Below are 18,140 nucleotides of genomic sequence, written 5' to 3'. Positions count from 1 at the left end.
GGTTTTATGGTTGCCGCCGCGTCCCCGAGCATCACCGCCTCCAACCCCGACGCCCTCATCCCGCGGCCGGTCCTACGCGTCGCAGCCGCCGTCCCCGTGCTCTCCCGCGGCCAGCATCACGCCGCCGCCTTCCGTCGAGCCGGCGTGCGAGATCCGTCCGGGCCCGGTTCCTTCTCTCTTCTATCGGTAAGGAAACCCCGACCTCTCTTGCTTCGATTCGTTTGTTCCAATCCATGCTCAAAGTTTCTATTTTTCTTGCGATTTCTCGCGAGGAAGGGGTCGCGCCGCCTGATTAGTGCTTTTAAGTCGACGCGTAGGGAATTTATGGTACTCGCTCCACCTGGGATTTACCTTTTTGTTATTATTTTGTGGGAATTAATGTGGATATGAAGCAGTGGGTGGTGTATCAGCTGGAGGTGCTGTGTTTGGATGGCAGCTGCAGCTCACATCGTTAAGGTTCGGCGTGCCGCAATTGTTTAGGCAGCCGTTTTGTTTCTGAAAGATTTGGCGTACCACAAAACGTTAGGCAACTCCATCCATTACTTGCCAAAAGTGTGGTGGACAAATCATTCGCAGCAGTTGCGGCACGCTCGATCATAGCTTGGTCAGTTACAGAAACAATTGAAAGACCCGTAACGGGCCAACTCTGTTCCTTGTTAGCCTGTAGGGAATTTATGGTACTTGCTCCACTTAGGATTTGTTTTTTTGTTATTTTGTGGCAATTAATGTGGATATGAACCAGTGGGTGGTGTATCAGCAGGAGCTGCTGTGTTTGTATGGCAGCCGCAGCTCACCGCGCTAAGCTTCGGTGTGCCGCAATTGTTTTAGGCAGCAGTGTGGTGAGCCGCAATTGTTTAGGCAGCCGTTTTGTTTCTGACAAAGAGTTGGCGTGCTGCAAGACTTTAGGCAACTTCATCTTTTGTTTGCCAAAAGTGCAGCGGACAAATCATCTGCTGCAGTTGTTGCACGCTTGATCGTAGCTTGGTCAGTTATGGAAACAATCCAAACAGACCCGTAACGGGCCAACCCTGTTCCTTGTTAGCCTCCTCTTTAGGATTAGGATAGGTTATCGTAGCTTGGTCAGTTGCGTAAACAATCCAAACAGACCTGTAACGGACCAACCCTGTTCCTTGTTAGCCTCGTTTTTAGGATTAGGATAGGTTGCATAACACGTTCTAGATTGGGTGCATAGTATTTTATTGCTAACATTGATCCGAGGTCGTGTAGTAGGAGTATTTACCTGTTGCATGTAAGTCAGAACAGTCCACTCTTTATTGCAGAATTATAGGTTCTGCCTTGCAAATTGAACAAAAGGGTCATTTGTTCAAATGCCCTTCCACACTTACCCCAGGGTTTCAGCCGGCACTGAAGTATTATGATTTTGTAGCCTTGCAATATGGAAAAGGGACTTCATTTGTTCAAATGTCCTAGGTTACATATTCCAATGAGGCACAGAAGGGTTCATGCATGCATGTTGAACAATTGCGGGTTCTGTAGCCTTGCAAATTAAAAAAAAGGGGCTCTATTTGTTGAAATGTGCCAGCTTTACATGTTCCAATGACAACAAGTGGGCTTGCAAGCTTGTAGGAGTAGATGGGTGTGATGGTTTACCTTATTTAAACCTTATGATACAGAAAGTAGTAGCATGCAGAGGGTTTTAGCTATCAAGATGTATGCATTAATTGATCCTTGTTATACCCCTGCCACCCTTTTCTTCACTAGATAGTAGATGGCATGCCAAGCTTTATGTATTGCCATTCAAGTGATGGTATGTAGTTTCTTGTTTGTGTATCTGTGCATAATTTGGCTACATTGATTACTTACATTCATTGTTGTACAGTTTGATGCTGTTTTCTGTTTTGACCTGATTTTTTTTTGTAACCAGTGCAGGTTGTATCAGTTGTTTGTCTTGACTCAGGAGTTCTGTTAAAGAACTCGACATTGTCGCTCATATGGAGCCCCAGAAGAGTTGTCTTCTGATCACTTACTCCCAGGAGATCGTAGATGGGGTGCCTTTGTATGTTTCATCCAACTGCCTGCCCATGAAAGCTTTGAAATATGAACCTGCTGGTCATTCATTCCATGCTGCGGCAATGAAGCTTCTTGGTCTTGGGGAGCAAGAAGACACAGAAACTGATGATCGCAGCGTTTCATCAGATGACAAGAGCCAAGATTTTAATACTGCCTCTGATACCTTTAGCAGCAAAGGGAAGAAGAAGTCTTCTGGCAGTCAACAACAGGATCACTATGCATTGCTTGGGTTAGGACACTTGAGGTTCTTGGCCACTGAAGATCAGATTCGGAAGAGTTACCGTGATATGGCCCTCAAACATCATCCAGATAAGCAGGCTGCTCTGATTCTTGCAGAGACAACAGAGGAGGCAAAGCAAGCAAAAAAGGATGAGATAGAGAGCAATTTCAAGGCCATTCAGGAGGCCTATGAAGTCCTCATAGACCCGACTAAGAGGAGGATTTACGACTCAACAGATGAGTTTGATGATGATGTCCCGACAGACTGTGCCCCACAGGACTTCTTCAAGGTTTTTGGCCCAGCCTTCATGAGAAACGGACGCTGGTCTGTTACCCAGCCTATTCCTTCTCTTGGAGATGATGCTACTCCTGTACAGGAAGTTGACAAGTTCTACAATTTCTGGTACAACTTCAAGAGTTGGAGGGAATTTCCAGATGATGATGAATATGATTTGGAGCAAGCTGAATCTCGTGAACATAAGAGGTGGATGGAGAGGCAGAACGCCAAACTACAAGAGAAGGCCAAAAAGGCTGAGTATGCACGAGTGCGTACTCTTGTTGACAATGCTTACAAGAAAGACCCAAGGATCCAGAGGAGGAAGGATGAGGAGAAGGCTGAGAAGCAGAGAAGAAAGGAGGCAAAGTATTTGGCAAAGAAACAGCAGGAGGAGGAAGCAGCAAGAGCTGCTGAAGAGGAAAGGAAAAGGAAAGAAGAGGAGGCTAAGAAAGCTGCGGAAGCTGCACTCAATCAGAAGAAGTTGAAGGAGAAAGAGAAGAAGCTGCTGCGCAAAGAGAAAACCCGTCTGCGCACTCTTGCAGCACCTGTAGTTGCAGAGAGCAACTTTGGTCTGTCAGATGAAGATGTCGAAACAGCATGTGCCTCACTTGATATGGAGCAGCTCAAGAAACTCTGTGACAGTATGGAGGGTAAGGATGCAGCTGAAAAGGCCAAGTTACTGAGCAGTGCACTTAATAAAGAAAGTTCCTCAAAGGAAGCAAAGAAAAGTGATGCAAACGGTGTGGAGGGTTCTGCTCCAAAATCCAACTCTACAGGAGGAAAAGTGACACAAGGCAGCAGCTTATTGAACAGCTATGAGAAAAAAGAGAGACCATGGGGAAAGGAAGAGGTTGAATTGCTTAGGAAGGCAATCCAGAAGTATCCTAAGGGAACTTCACGTAGATGGGAGGTTGTTTCTGAGTTTATTGGGACAGGCAGATCTGTTGAAGAGATTCTCAAGGCCACAAAGACTGTTCTTCTGCAGAAGCCAGATTCAACAAAAGCTTTTGACTCTTTCCTTGAGAAGCGCAAACCAGCCCAAACCATTGCTTCACCACTTTCAACCAGAGATGAAACAGTTAGTTCGTCAACTGATGGAGCTGGGACTGCTTCATCCAAGACGGCGGCACAGCCTGCTAGCAGCCAGCCAGCCAATGGGAAAGCAGCTGCTGATCCTGTTCCAGATGCTGCACCTTCTGTGACTGATCCAGAGGCCTGGTCAGAGACGCAAGTTCTGGCTCTCGTCCAAGCTTTGAAGGCTTTTCCTAAGGATGCAAGCCAAAGATGGGAGCGTGTGGCTGCTGCTGTCCCGGGTAAGACTGTAGTCCAGTGCAAGAAAAAGGTTGCCGCAATGAGGGAGAATTTCCGGAGCAAGAAAAGCGGGGAGTAGTGTCATTGCCTCACCTAAGTACATTTTGCAAGGAAGATTGTCTCTATGGAAATATTTATATACCGAGCATTGCAGCTGGTGGCCTGTGCCAGAGGTTTTGCATGATGAACCTCTTACCCCACCAGAGTGGTGAGAATAATTTTGTTCTGGAGCTGTGACAACTCTAATTTATCCTGCCAGCGTTGTCGTTTTGCTTAGTAGCAATCAAGTTTGGGGCAGCCGGAGAGGAGGATATGCCATTGAAGCTCATCTACTGTTGATGGACTAATGATTGGCCTTTTTTAGCAGTGGTACGCATGGGTTTTGTTTCGGCTGGCTCCTGGGTTGTCTATGCTTGTTGGAAGCCATTGGAATATTGCCTTGCAATATGCAATGGTGTAGTGATATGGTTCGGCCTGGCTGAGTAAAAATGTAGAGAATCACATGGGTTTTTGTTTATCAACTAAGATAGAAATATTTGTTACATCGTGAGACCTGTTATTGAAGTGAGCATTATTTTGCCTGACCACATTTTTGTATTTTGTCGTCCTATGATAATAGTCTTTTATCTGGCAAGTGGCTATTCTTGTTGCAATTGTGATCTCTGTGCATCGATGGGTACTTTTGGCATTTGATCACACGCTTATGGTTTCCGGGTCTGCCTACGCAGAACCCCAAAAAAGGAAAACATTTGGAATTTTCAGCTGTGCTATGTATCTCCATGTGTTTGATACTTCGCCAGGATCTTTGTTTCCATTTTAAAGCTAGCTTTAACAACAAATGCAGGCACGCACTCGGCAATGGAAACGAGTTTTTAATCTTTCTTTTTCACTGATCCAGGATCTCATGGGGTCCTCTTCTTCATCGTTTTCTTCTTCCTCTTCATCCATGAGGGTAGGGAGACTCCAGTCCCCATATTGGATCCACCCCTGCAGTCACCCCAGCTAGACCCCAAGATGGTGATATTATACTAAGAGATTGGCTACTATGGTGCAGATTTAAGGCGTTGTATCACGAAACTACATCTTTAGTGAATAAGTTATAGATCTAATTGGTTACCTGATTAACTCTCATATTCATTCTATTTTGATAGGGTTATTTCCAAATTTGAAAATTTTGTCTCATTTCAATCCAAATGTCAATCCGTTTAATGACTATCTCAAGCATGACCCTTCATTCTTCATGACCCTTCATTCTTCCATACGATATTAGCTATGCAGGCATTAGGAAGTCTGAAGTTCAATGAATCACTCGTTTACGAGGAATCAAACATGCAGTTTGGCAAGGTAGGGAATTTTTTTCCTAAGGAAATTAAACCACCATCCATCCAAATTTCAGCAAATTTTTACTCGAAACAAGCTAGGTTGACACGGATAAAGCGAAATTTGTGGTTACCACAACCAATTACCAACACATACAACGTGAGGTCCCAGCGTAGTACTCCCTCTGTATACAGAAATAAAACGCTGTTTCTACTGAAACTCGTACGTATAACGTTTCAGCGTTCTCCGCGGCTTTGCAGGCCAAGAAATTTATATAATACCTCAAAAGAAAAAGAAATTGACAGACTGCGCAGCCCGATGGCAAAAAATGCTACTCCCTCCGTTCCAAATTATAGGTCGTTTTGGCTTTTTTAGATACATAGATATTATTATGCATATAGACATAGGGTATATCTAAGTGCATAACAAAGTTTACGAATCTAATAAAGTCAAAACGACCTATAATTTGGACCTATAATTTGGAACGGAGAGAGTATTTCACTTTATCGCTGAAACCACGCTTACCTTTGAGGCCTGAACGGGCTTAGTGGTGGTGCGACGTGCGTGCAAGCACTCGTGTTCGTGTTCAGTCAGCCAAACCCTCTACTCGACAAACAGCGGCCAAGATCCAAAGGGCATCGAATCGAACCAACACGGCACGGGAACCAGTGCGCTCAATTTCAAATCAACCACCACCCAGCACCCAGGGGAAGTCCATTTACAAATCTTCTAACGTGTCATCTTTTGGATCGTATGAACTGGCATCAAAACATCCGAAGAAGTGTGACCAAAACATGATCAGTAAGGGAGCGGCCCTCTCAGCTTGTTAGCGATGTGCAGCAGGTGGTCGATGTTTGTGGGCGGGTAGCTCTGGAGGAGCTTGAGGTTTGCGGTGAAATCGCCCGCCAGGAGCCGCCTCCGGACGAGGATCAGCATCGCACAGCAGATCCGCAACAAGGTAGCCTGCATCCGGGGCAAGGGAGGAGTTTAGTCTAGCATGTGTCAGAATGCACCGTGCGGCATGTAATTGGAGATGGTAGTTCCCTGACCTGAGGCCCCTCGGGGTCACCCAGTATAGTGTCCCACAGGTGGAGGCAATCACGGAACTTGAACTCCTGTGTTAACAGCAATGTGATCCATCTGAATGCATAGAACTGAGGATTAACCTGGAACACAGAGACAACCTTTAGCCTGGGAACAGATGTATATGTATTCTGTATGCTTTATCATGAGAAAAGGGTTCTTCGGGATTCAAATACATACCTTGGTTACGACCTCTAAATGCCGCCAGAGCTCCTCATCGTGCCTTTTCAGAAGCTGTGACAGTCTAGTGATTGTGGAGCGTATACCAACCACGCTGTTGTCAAGTTGCTTGCAGAAGTTATCTCGGAACCCGCTAAGCAGCTCAACAAAACAGAAAAACGCATCTGCCTCTGCTGAAGCCTGTTCACAAGTAAAAATAAGGTGCATCTGGTCATCAGCCTGTTATACTTATGCATAATATCATACAACGTGCAAGGTCAATGCTATGAGAGTCGTAGCCATCAACTGAAACTATTTTTGCCTTGACATGTTTCAGAAGCTGAATAAACATTTGGAGGCAGTTTTATTATATTTCAGAAAATTGAATTTAAGAAAATAATGTCTAACCCATTATGGGAGCTTAAGGCCAGAAAATATCACAACAGAATTAATGTCATCAACGATTGTTTCATCAGCACAATCAGCAGAAAGCATGACCACATTTTCTTGTTTCTATGTGTAAGTATGCAGTGACATAAGGACACTCACAGCATGGCCTTCATCTGGATCATTCTTGAAAACATAGTAGAGAGGTGCCAAAACCTCATTCATTCCTTGTACATATCTTATACCCGGATTTAATTTTGCAAAGATGGTAAGTATACGCCTCAGTGACTCCTGAAAACAGAACACTTCACAATGGGAATAGAAAACAACGCAAATGACAACGAAAAGGTGATCTCATGTCAGAGGATACGCCTACCTGGTTAGACAAGGAATCTGAAGAGTCCCCGTTGAAAAATTCCATCTCAGGATGAGTACGCTTAACATCTCTATCAATCTGCTCTATGATTTCAGATTCCTGAAGTATTCAATAGTCACTATTTTTAGTTCAATTGCAGATATTCACAACAAAACTTGACTAACAGTACAAACAAATGGAGGTCATTCAATACTGAACAGCAAAACAGTAGCAATGTATACTAAGAAAAACAGCTAGCAATTCAAGTACGGATGTACCTATTAAGTTCATGAGGATTAAAATTTTCAAGTCCAGAGTTAAAACTGTTAGTTAGGCCGTTCTAATGGAAGATGGGCTCAGCTAGGCATATTTTAGAAAGAAGTTGCAGCATTACAAATAAATAAAAAGTTAGGATAGTCATGAAGTTGGTTCACATTGCAGAAAACCATATATGATATACTCTGAACATTGAAATTATGGGCATATGAGCACATGACAAAAATAGTCTGGTCACCATGAGCCATTGCTATTGAAAAATACAAATGATGGTACTTCAGAGTCCACACTACAAAGCGTAACATGTAATACAAATTTGAAAGCACCCAACAGCAAGTAATTATTAGTTTTCATACCTGGAAGTATTGATTCCAAACACTAGTTTTCCCAAGGCTTAAAGGATGCTCATCTTGAACAATCTCGGCCCTTGGCAGCACACCAGTTCCTTCAGCATTATGGTCCTCCCTTTTGGAAACAGTCATTTCCTCCATTCTTCGAGTAACTTCTGACTGACCACAACAAAAATGAATTATTACACAGGTGATTAAATGGAGCAAAACAATAAAAGATAAATCAACAAATCTCCAGTACTGTAAAATACTGCTCATATGCATGATTGATTTGTCTAACATGCAAAACTGTAATATTTTACTGCTCTTGTGAAATCTAACCTTTGTTGCCAATAACTGAGACAGGTCTTTCCTTATACAAATTATATAGGTATGCATTTGCAAATTACAATAGTAAACAACTTGTGAGACTATATGGATGAAGAACTTACAGGATTAACCAGAAGCTCATCTTTGAAAGCACTGTACTGGGAACGCTTTTTCTCCAGTTCATAAGGCCATAGAGCATGATCAGTGGGCAAGTATCCCAAGAGAAGCTGCTAACTATCAAAAAAGTCAAATAAATTTGTAGTGTACAGAGCAATAAGAAAATTTGTAAAGGCCATAACTAGCCACCACCCTACCAGGCCAGAAAAATTGTACATTGATATCTAGTTTAGCTAAATGCTGTTTCCAATTTCTTTTAAGTTTGAATCCAATCACATACAGAAGATATGCATCACAGAAGTCAAAGCCATAATGGCACCAATCCGAACTAATACATGCAATGGAATATAATGCCAAACTAACAAGCAACTCTGGATTCTCATCTATTTCAGAATAATGTCGATAATCCTGAGAACATTGGGTTCAAATAGACATCATAGACACAGAAGGAATATGTTATATTCTCAGTATCACTTAGGTGCTAAAAGTATCCTGTTATAGTTTTAGTTTCTACTCTACCCTTCATCAGGTGTTGACTGTACCTCAGAGGAAAAAAATGCATGTAAATTGCTCCAAACCAGGGTGCAGATCATTTCTTCAGTAATGCTAAGCATAGAAAATAGGGTGGGGTGTCCCGTGTCTGTAATTGGCATTCATGTACAGCATGAACCTTCAAAAGAGTAACAGAGAAAAATTGCCAGACTATCCAGTACGGACTGAGCTGAGTCAAAGCATGCAAGACCATTCTAGAATCAACATCGACAACCTACTAGTACAGGGCCATCAACAGGATCCGCAACATATGCAATGCCATTTCTCTAGCATACGGCTGCGTGAGTGATAGAACAGTGAACAGAGAAGAGCATAAGGGGGATTTCCGGACCTTCCAGACGACTGGCCGCAACCCGGCGGCGTCGGGGACGCCCTGGCACGCGAGCCTCCGCAGCTCCGCCAGATCCACCACCTTCCTCTCCAGCTGCAGCGATGGATCGAGGGGCGAAGCGCAAGAACACGAACAAGCGAGGTGAGCCCAAACCGCTCCCCAACTCAACAACCAGTAAGAATCCGATCCCGATCGCCGAGAGCGCGAGCACTCACCGCGACTTTGAACTCCGCGACGAGGTGGGCCCGCGACGGGCCGGCCGCGCCCGCGCCTTCGCCGTCGCCGTCGTCGTCTGAGCCGGCGCCGCCACCGTCGCGCGGGGCGTTCGGAGGAGGGGTGGGGACCGGATCCCGGGGCGGTTGGGGAGGGGGCAGGGGGGACGGCGGCGGCTGGGGCGGGGAGGGCGCCGCGCGGGGAGGGGAGCGGCTGCGCGGGGCCGGGGGAGGCGCGGACCAGATCGGGCTGTTGAGCCAGTCCGGCACGGTTTTGCGCCTGGGCGTGGCGCCGTCGGCCATGTCGCCGGCGGCGGCGGCGGTGCTAGCTGCCGGGGTTTAGGAGAGGGGACTCTGACCAGATGGGCGAAGTGGGGGGCGGTGACGGCCGGTCTCTTTCTCGGGATCGAGGCCGCCCGACGGGTGACCGGCAGGTGCGCAGCGGCCGGCGTTTTTTTTTCGTTCTTTTCTTCTAGTTCTTCTGCTAAAAGCACAGGTAAACGGCACCGATAATTTGGTTTTAACTTACAAGCAAAATGTTTCTGTAATTCGAAGAATGGCTTTATGATCTTATTTCAGTTTTTGAATTTTTAGAAATATATCGGCTCGGTGAATCCTTTAAATCTTTTTCTTAAAAACATAATAAAATCTAAACTACCGGTCGACCTTATTCCAACTCAGCTCAGATCAACTCAACCTGGACTGAGCAATTCTACAAACCAAACAAGCCATTAATATAGCACTGTCTTAGTTGAGATACTTCCATATCAATACAACTATACAAGCCTTAAACAATCATATATACGTTTCTATTGAAAATTTGAAATCATATATATACATTTTTATTAACAAGTGTGAGTTATGACGCCTACCATTTATCAACATGTTGTTATAAGATTATGTACAGAAAATGACATCGTGCAATTCAATGCACCTAATATAAAAATTTGAAAGATGTAAAAAAAACTCAATCGAATGCAAAAGGAACTTTGTTGATCACGGCAAATTGCATATTTCTACATTCAAATTCGCTCAAAATCGCCCAAAACGTATTCCACATCTATCGACCGCCGCGGTTTGATCCGACGGCTGAGAACGCGCAGTCACGACCCTGTCCATCCCCGCGCGGCGGTACCTCCCGTCCTCCCCACTCTGCCCGCCATCTCTCCCCCACCTCCCGGGAATCCCCACGTGCGCGGCGCGGATCGGTAGGCGGCGGCTCACACGCCCGAGACGCCGGCGGGAGGGGGGAGACGAGACGGAGGCGTGCTGATTCCAGGAAAGCCGGCGAGATGAACGCCTTCAGGCTCGCCGGGGACATGACGCACCTCATGAGCGTCCTCGTCCTCCTGCTCAAGATCCACACCATCAAGTCCTGCGCCGGTGAGAGCCCTGCCACCCACGATAATGCATCTGCCTCGCCAAGTTCCTCGGCCTTTCGTATCGTTCCTATTCAGAATCGTGGAATAGGCTGCCCGCTTCCAGCTCAAGAAAGGTTACTCTTGGCGTGGCTTGGCGAGATATTTAATTTTAGGTACGGTTCTGGATCTTAGAGGGGTATGAGGCAGGGAAATGCTGAGATTGTGAGGCCATGGCTTGTCGTTGTTTTGATGGATTTTGAGGGTTTAGGTCCTTTTGTGGTGGAAATCCACAAGGCAGCCATGGCTGTGGAGTGCAATTGGAGCAGGATGGAGTGGGGGAAAAACTTTGAGTTGGTGTATTTTCTCCCTGTTTCTGGAGATTCTTTAGTACTATGTACTTAGTCCCAGGTATTAGGGAGGAATGGTGGCATCACGTTTCCCTCGAGTTACAGACTTGCAGCGTTCGCATAGCATATGGCCTCAAGTCCTCTCATAAGATTTCATCAGTTTGGCAACTCAGCTGTGTGGTTAAATTTCGAACTCGGTAGCTAGATAGTTTTGAGACTTGCAATTGGAGGAAATGCTGTTCTGTGTTCTGTATCTTATTCTGATAAATTGGTGCACATTGGTCCGCTGGCTTGTCACGGCATTGGGAACCTTTTGGAATGTATTATGTTGGTGCATTCTAGGAGTAGAAGATGTTTTTTTTTTCTCAATTCAGTTGGTATGACAAGTTGAATTCTTATGGCTATGGTCTGTTTGCAATTGCTTTGGTTCTTGCATAATTTAATCGAATGCATCCACCTTGCACAGATGTTAGGGAATTTCAAATGGACTTCTAGTAACTTCTAAGAATCCCCTCTCCAGAACTATTCCCTTTTTAGTGGTTACTGGCAAGTCTGCCACCATTCAACTATTATATTGTTGTATGGTCTAATGGATAAGTATTGTTATATTGCTTATTTAAGACGTATCATGAATAAACTCGAATTTTGTTCCGTAGGTGTTTCCTTGAAGACGCAAGAGTTATATGCACTTGTTTTTGCCACTCGCTACTTGGACATGTTTACGGATTTTATATCCCTGTACAATACAGTCATGAAGCTGATTTTCCTAAGTAGCTCATTCTCAATTGTTTGGTATATGAGGCGCCACAAATTGGTCCGCAGATCATATGACAAGGATCATGACACTTTCCGCCATCAGTTTCTTGTTCTACCCTGTCTTATATTGGCCTTGCTCATCCATGAGCAGTTCACTTTCAAGGAGGTATTTTATCGAACAAAATTTCCTGAACCATATATAATCTTTCATACATAGTACTATATATAGAGTTGGTACTTCTATAACTAGTGACTGGGCTCTTTTCTGGGGATCCAATTAGGTAATGTGGACGTTTTCCATTTATCTGGAGGCTGTTGCAATTCTTCCTCAACTTGTGCTACTGCAGCGTACAAGAAACATCGACAATTTAACTGGGCAATATGTATTTTTCCTTGGGTAAGGCTTATTTTTGTATGATTCTTCTGTCCAAACAAAGCTTTAACTTATTTTGCATGATTTATCAGAAATATGACTTCTTAGTTCTTACAGTGGCACGCATATATGAAGTGCTTATAACCCCAACTTTTATATTTTGGCCCTAGTAGTATTTGTAGTATGGCCCATGTTTCAGTGATGAACGCAAAAGCGTTGCATGGCATTATTCCTTTCCCATATAAATTCAGTGCTGTGTAGTAATTTTTATCTATATCGGTTAACTTAATGTTTTCTTTTAGGTTTAATTTTGGCATGGTCAATCAGTGAACACTTTGTGGCATTAATTCATTATGTTAGAATCGTTTGCTTACCCCTTTCTCATGCTAGTTTTATGTTTTAATTCTTCCCTAGATCTGCAATAATATATTACTTGTAAAGTATAAAAAATGAGCATGGTAATATGCTTTTTCTTGTTTGAGTCATCTAGTGGAACAAGATTATTATGCTATGAGCTATCTTGGCTCTATCTAATGGTGATGCTGTATACTCTTGGCACCTCGGTTCATGTTTCAGCAGTGTGTCAGAATTGATTTGGTTCCAGTCAGATGAAATCCTAAAATTCAGCACTATTGTATCAATATGGTACAATGGCTCTATCAATAACAATTCAGTTTCACAGAATTTGTTTAGAGAACAGATGAGATAAATTAGAGTAGTTCTGGCATTTGTATCTTCACTCGGATTATCTTCCTTAGACAAGGTTTATGATGAGACTTGAACTGACATTTGTCAGAACAGATACATACATATCCTTCAATTGTTCTGTCAGATTTGATATGTACTTTCTGTTTTCATTTTTTAAGAAATGCTTTCTGTTTTTATTGTTAGGAAGGGTAACTATTTTATTTATGTATTCACTGTTATGATGCAGCGCGTACCGATCATTATACATTCTCAACTGGATTTACCGCTACTTCACTGAACCACATTATGTACATTGGATAAGTATGGCCTCTATGTATTGGGTTGTTTTATTTCAGCTCCACCATATTGAAAGGGTATCTAATATTTGTCTTATTGTTAATATTATCAGCTTGGATATCAGGATTTGTGCAGACATTATTGTATGCAGATTTCTTTTATTATTACCTCAACAGGTAAATAGCTATTCTGTTCTTAAAACATTCATATCTCATTACTAAATGCTCATGTAACAATGTGACAAGAACCTTCTGTGACAATATATATGTTACAAATTTTGCAGTTGGAAGAACAACGTTAAGCTCACTCTACCAGCTTGACCGCTCAATTGCTCAATCGTTATTTTTGTTGGCATTGTATGATCCAGAATATACTATGTACATGAGTGAGGTCTACCGTCTACAACAAGGGTGATGTTAATTTGTCAACTGGAACAATTGCATTTCTGGGCCTAGAGATTATAGTCATGTATGTTTAGCATTTGGGAAACATATAGAATATACTGTACATGAAATGGAGAAAAACTGGCTGCATCATGGAGATGAATAGTCGATAGATATACTTTGCGTTTGGCTGGTTGTGAAGGCATTGACCTTTTGAAATTGCGCTACTATTTCGAGCAGTTTCTCTTTTTACCGTGTTAGACTCTAGGAGTACATGTACTACATCATCTGCGTAATATTTATTCCAGAGAAGAGCAAGATTTGGTCAATTACGCAACCCAAATGAAAATCTGGCATTTTTAATATTAGTTTTTATTTATTTGTTTGTTTCTGAACAAAGCTGCAGTTAGAGTTCAGAACACAGAAAAGCCACCTAACACCAGGATTAGCAACACAAGGCAGTACAGTACTCTACTGAACTGAATTAGCAACATAAGGCATGTCACTGAATTCAGGCAACGGATAAGTTAACATGGAAATTAACTTGCTAAGGTAGGAGAAACGAACATAATTAGTTCTTGTTGAACACAGAAAATTCTTGTTGAAAATAATTAGTTGCTGAACAGTCTCATATATTGCTCGTTCTAAACAGGCTTTCCAAGAGTTCGAAAGCTCGCAATATTCTTCAGCAAGTCAAAAACTGGGAATAATAGCGTTGGCATTGCTGTCGGGGTACAGAAAGTTACTGATCACCAGAAATTCCCAAACTCCATGCTCCATATTCCTTTGGATTTTGGAAGTCTAAAAAATATTTGCAAGCAGTTGAAGGGCTGCCTTCCTTCCATTCCCGGCTCATTCCTTTTTGGCCAACTTGTCGCGTTGGCTAGCTGATCGCCTCATCAGCTATAGGTCACCATCATCTCCCGTCCTGATCATATACATTTTCCCACGTGTGCTGTGTTCCGTTTCAAGGAAGCGCAAACCCTAAAATAGACATGGCCACACACGCGCGCGCAAATGGTGCAGCAGTGCGCACGTCCCCTCCCTCTGACGAGGCCTTTTATTTGGAGGCTAGAATTTGCTCCACGTGTACCCGTCGCCACGCTGACCGCAGCTCGCCAGCGTGCACGCCCTAGAATGAGGGTTCTGCCCACCACCTTTCTTCCTCCTTCCTTCCATCCATCCATCCATGGCGGTGTGAAGCGGCAGTAGTGGCAGTTTTATCTGTGCGTCATGGCGCTCTCCGCACACACACAAGAAGGCAAGAAGCACTAGCGTGTGGTGAATTGGTGGATATATATATTGTACTACGGACTAGGCATTCCGCATGCATGGACAGGAGGCGATCAACCAACCAGCTCAAAGCGAGGAGGGAAAAAAATAACAGACGATCAATGGCTTTCACTGCCACGCTCCGCCCGCGCTGCACCCTGCAGCTGGCCACGAGCCCCCGCCGTCCCAACCCACGACGACTCGCCGCGCCGCCGCCGACGACGACGCCGACGCCTAGCACAACGGCCCCGGTCGCCGCCATGTGGAGGCAGGTCCAGGGCTCCGGCGACTGGGATGGCCTGCTGCAGCCGCTGCACCCGGTGCTGCGCGACGAGGTGGCGCGGTATGGGGGCCTCGTCGGCGCCTGCTACGACGCGCTCGACATGGACCGCGCGTCGGCGGGGTACATGCGCTGCAAGTACCGCAAGCAGCGGTTGCTCGAGGAGGCCAGCGGCGGCGCGGGGTACGAGGTGACGAAGTACATCTACGCGGCGCCGGACGTGGCCGTGCCGGTGCCTGGCGCCGCCACTCCCCTGCAGGCCGCGGGCGCATGGGTCGGCTACGTCGCGGTGTCCACCGACGAGATGACCCGGCGGCTCGGGCGGCGTGACGTGCTCGTCTCGTTCCGCGGCACGGTGACGCCGGCGGAGTGGACGGCCAACCTCATGAGCCTGCTCCGCCCGGCGCGCCTGGACGCGCGCCGCCCGCGCCCCGACGTCAAGGTCGAGTCGGGCTTCCTCAACCTCTACACCTCGCCGGCATCGGACGGCCGCACCGGGAGGAGCTGCCGGGAGCAGCTGCTCGGCGAGGTGTCCCGCCTCCTCGCGTCACGCGCCGGGGACGACGGCGAGGACGTCAGCGTCACCCTCGCCGGCCACAGCATGGGCGCCGCCCTCGCGCTGCTCCTCGGCTACGACCTCGCCGAGCTCGGCCTCAACCGCCGCGGCCGCGGTGGCCGCCGGATCCCCGTCTCCGTCTTCTCCTTCGGCGGGCCCCGCGTCGGAAACGCCGCCTTCAAGGCGCGCTGCGACGCGCTCGGCGTCAAGGCGCTGCGCGTCGCCAACGTGCGCGACCCGGTGACCTGCGTCCCCGGCGCCCTCCTCAACGAGCGCACCGGGGAGCTCCTCGGCGGCTGGGCCGGCGGCGCCTGCTACGTGCACGTCGGCGTCGAGCTCGCGCTCGACTTCGCCAGCCTCCGCGACCTGGGGAGCGTGCACGACCTCGGGGCGTACGTCAGCTGCCTCGTTACAGGGAGCGGAGGCCGAGACGGGCAGGGACACGGCGCTCGCCGTCGTCGTCGTCTCACGACGGCGCGCCGCCGCGGTGGCGACCGAGCGCCAGGAGCCGCCGCTGCAGCTGCGCGGCCTGGTGATCGGCTTCAACTCACAGCGCTAGGCTTCCTCCTGTTCCTCTTCGGCTCCTTGCACCATTGGCCACTTGTTAACCCTCTTCTTATTACTCTTTTCTCGAATCTTAGCTATTAGTTGAAGCCCAAAAGGTCAAAAATATGGCGGGTACTCTAGTTGTGGACGCTAAATAAGGTGATATGCATGCATGATCGTCGCTGCAACCATTTTGCAGATAGCAAGCATATTTTTCGAAGAGAGGTTTTACCCCATTTCCATTACGACAGATAGCAAGCATATTAATCGCACACTTCTGCGAGGCTGAGCCGAAATATCACGGATGATCTCGGCCTCGGCGGAAGAACCCGTCCCACGATGTTTGTCCATTGAGGATATTGAGAGTGTTTTATTACAGTATTTTCACTCTTTTATCTCCAATTGATGGATTTGAAATAAGAGAAGTGCAGTGGTTTGTATCGTGTTATTCAACAGGGCATGATGTTCAATGTTCATTTCATATTATTTTTTCTGTTTAAATTGTTACTTGTTTTTTTTTTGAGTGAATTGTTGGAACTCTCAGTGTGGCTGGAGTTGCGTTTCAATTGTGAAGAATGCAGGAGATTGAACTGTTGAAGACGCTAGAGGAAAAAGAAAAGGCCAAAGCTGTTGGATCGCAAATGGGCGGCTTAGATTGGTCGTACGAGATGACCTTCAGGCATCTAAGAGCCGTTGTGTATTGTTTTGTTAGGATCCACGTTCACACTAGATGCAAATAATAAAGTACTCATTTTGGAGGCAATTGAAATGGTAAATACTTAAGTAGAGTTTAGGCAATTTTCAATGACAATCTGGAATATGGCACTCAATTTTGAGGAATTCAAAGTTTGGCAATCAAGCTGGCACCAACATGCTGCCTCTCGACCCAAGTGTTAGCAACGCGGTACTCTCTACTTATTAAAACTACGACCCTTGCGCAAGTTACTCATAATAGCGTGTGAGGGGTAGAGGAAAGGGTGATGCTAAAAATACAATATTTTTTCCCTTTTTGTATTTGCAGTGAGCGACTAGCGCGAAAGCCGTTGCTTCTTAGCGTATTCATTTTCTTGCTTAGATTTTTAAAGAAAAGGGAGGTTGATTGGAAAGACATATCCAATCTTGGCTTTTAATCCAACCATCTACAACCATCAAGCCATAATGAGCTTTCTTCTACCTTTGTTCTTCTTCAGCGTGCTCCAGCTCTGGTCGCTCCTCCGCCCATCCCTCCTCCCATGTCTCCAACATCGTGACCGCTGCTGAATCCGCCACGACCACCATTATTCCTTCCTAACGGCACCAGTGCGGTGCCTTATCGCTTTCCCCAGCGCCCTCCACCGTTGGGCTACGACTTTCCTCTATGATACGTGATGGATGGATTCCACTCGAGAAACCTCAACGATGTTAACTCCTCATCAATTGAAATCAAGGTGATTTTGGTTGTGGATTTAGCCATCTAGGACTCGCGAAAGGAAATGCACTATCTCGGGATGGATCCTCGAGCACAATTGGGTCATCATGCAGCCACATAGAACGTATCATATACTCTGCGAGGCCCGGTCCCAAAATTTGGTCGATCCGGTGTATGTTCATGCGAGCTCTTCGCGACACCCTTAAGAAACTACTCCCTCTATTCGTTTATATATATGACGTTGATCAGCTTAATTTTGAGCAAGCCGGTATCATATATAAACGAACGGAGGTAGATTAATTTTTGTTTTTTCAAGAAAAAAATCCATGGCAGACAAGTCACAAACAGAATTGAGCGAGTCACCATTGAAATGGAGGTGGCGAGCCAAAAGTACGAGCCCGAGAAACGCGAAGCACGAGTTGGAACGGTGGGTGTGCTGGGCTTTGGAAGGCCTCCCATCAATTTCGTTGCCCTGGCTCGCTGGTGCCCACAGGGCAGAGCCAGCAGCAAGCAGCGGGGGGCGAGGGGGTTTTTGAGCTGGGCACGCGGCGCGAAGGCCGAGGGGTCGTGCCCAACGGCCTTCTC

General features: G+C 46.0%; 4 protein-coding genes across 5 annotated transcripts; 3 read left to right on the top strand and 1 right to left on the bottom strand.

The window, feature by feature from the left end:
- Nucleotides 1-4,472, top strand: LOC117862678 (uncharacterized). Of its 2 annotated transcripts, none has more exons than XM_034746177.2 (2): nucleotides 1-186; nucleotides 1,891-4,472. In XM_034746177.2, the coding sequence occupies exon 2, from the start codon at nucleotides 1,953-1,955 to the stop codon at nucleotides 3,915-3,917; it is 1,965 nt and encodes a 654-aa protein (XP_034602068.1). In that variant the 5' UTR covers nucleotides 1-186; nucleotides 1,891-1,952; the 3' UTR covers nucleotides 3,918-4,472. The 2 variants fall into 2 exon arrangements, with proteins under 2 accessions (XP_034602068.1, XP_034602069.1); XM_034746178.2 differs by having other exon boundaries at nucleotides 1,886-4,472.
- A 1,331-nt stretch (nucleotides 4,473-5,803) lies between these two features.
- On the bottom strand, nucleotides 5,804-9,709 carry LOC117862679 (uncharacterized). Its single transcript, XM_034746179.2, has 9 exons — nucleotides 9,293-9,709; nucleotides 9,078-9,170; nucleotides 8,200-8,304; nucleotides 7,775-7,927; nucleotides 7,164-7,262; nucleotides 6,950-7,078; nucleotides 6,422-6,601; nucleotides 6,208-6,324; nucleotides 5,804-6,121 (listed from the first exon to the last, which is right to left on the bottom strand). The coding sequence occupies exons 1-9, from the start codon at nucleotides 9,590-9,592 to the stop codon at nucleotides 5,957-5,959; spliced, it is 1,341 nt and encodes a 446-aa protein (XP_034602070.1). The 5' UTR covers nucleotides 9,593-9,709; the 3' UTR covers nucleotides 5,804-5,956.
- A 711-nt stretch (nucleotides 9,710-10,420) lies between these two features.
- On the top strand, nucleotides 10,421-13,732 carry LOC117862680 (ER lumen protein-retaining receptor). Its single transcript, XM_034746180.2, has 6 exons — nucleotides 10,421-10,672; nucleotides 11,654-11,919; nucleotides 12,035-12,150; nucleotides 13,061-13,134; nucleotides 13,223-13,286; nucleotides 13,394-13,732. Exons 1-6 carry the CDS (start codon nucleotides 10,582-10,584, stop codon nucleotides 13,428-13,430), a joined length of 648 nt encoding a protein of 215 aa, XP_034602071.1. The 5' UTR covers nucleotides 10,421-10,581; the 3' UTR covers nucleotides 13,431-13,732.
- Nucleotides 13,733-14,887: 1,155 nt separating this feature from the next.
- On the top strand, nucleotides 14,888-16,249 carry LOC117864663 (phospholipase A1 EG1, chloroplastic/mitochondrial). Its single transcript, XM_034748781.2, has one exon. It carries the CDS (start codon nucleotides 14,888-14,890, stop codon nucleotides 16,247-16,249), a length of 1,362 nt encoding a protein of 453 aa, XP_034604672.2.
- Nucleotides 16,250-18,140: the final 1,891 nt, after the last annotated feature.

Source organism: Setaria viridis, chromosome 7 (genome assembly GCF_005286985.2).
Source record: "Setaria viridis chromosome 7, Setaria_viridis_v4.0, whole genome shotgun sequence".
Classification (NCBI taxonomy): Eukaryota; Viridiplantae; Streptophyta; class Magnoliopsida; order Poales; family Poaceae; genus Setaria; species Setaria viridis.
Note: the sequence above shows the minus strand (reverse complement) of the source record. Positions and strands in the feature narration are given on the sequence as shown.

What these genes read in the sequence shown, in the direction of transcription:
- LOC117862678 (XM_034746177.2), top strand. Translation starts at nt 1,953, where the DNA reads ATGGAGCCCCAGAAGAGTTGTCTTCTGATCACTTACTCCCAGGAGATC.
- LOC117862679 (XM_034746179.2), bottom strand. Translation starts at nt 9,592, where the DNA reads ATGGCCGACGGCGCCACGCCCAGGCGCAAAACCGTGCCGGACTGGCTC. An exon ending in ATCCAGATGAAGGCCATGCT is followed by an intron (nt 6,602 to 6,949) that starts GTGAGTGTCCTT and finishes ACTTGTGAACAG; the next exon opens with GCTTCAGCAGAGGCAGATGC. An exon ending in GTGACCCCGAGGGGCCTCAG is followed by an intron (nt 6,122 to 6,207) that starts GTCAGGGAACTA and finishes CCCCGGATGCAG; the next exon opens with GCTACCTTGTTGCGGATCTG.
- LOC117862680 (XM_034746180.2), top strand. Translation starts at nt 10,582, where the DNA reads ATGAACGCCTTCAGGCTCGCCGGGGACATGACGCACCTCATGAGCGTC. An exon ending in CACCATCAAGTCCTGCGCCG is followed by an intron (nt 10,673 to 11,653) that starts GTGAGAGCCCTG and finishes TTTGTTCCGTAG; the next exon opens with GTGTTTCCTTGAAGACGCAA. An exon ending in CAATATGTATTTTTCCTTGG is followed by an intron (nt 12,151 to 13,060) that starts GTAAGGCTTATT and finishes GTTATGATGCAG; the next exon opens with CGCGTACCGATCATTATACA.
- LOC117864663 (XM_034748781.2), top strand. Translation starts at nt 14,888, where the DNA reads ATGGCTTTCACTGCCACGCTCCGCCCGCGCTGCACCCTGCAGCTGGCC.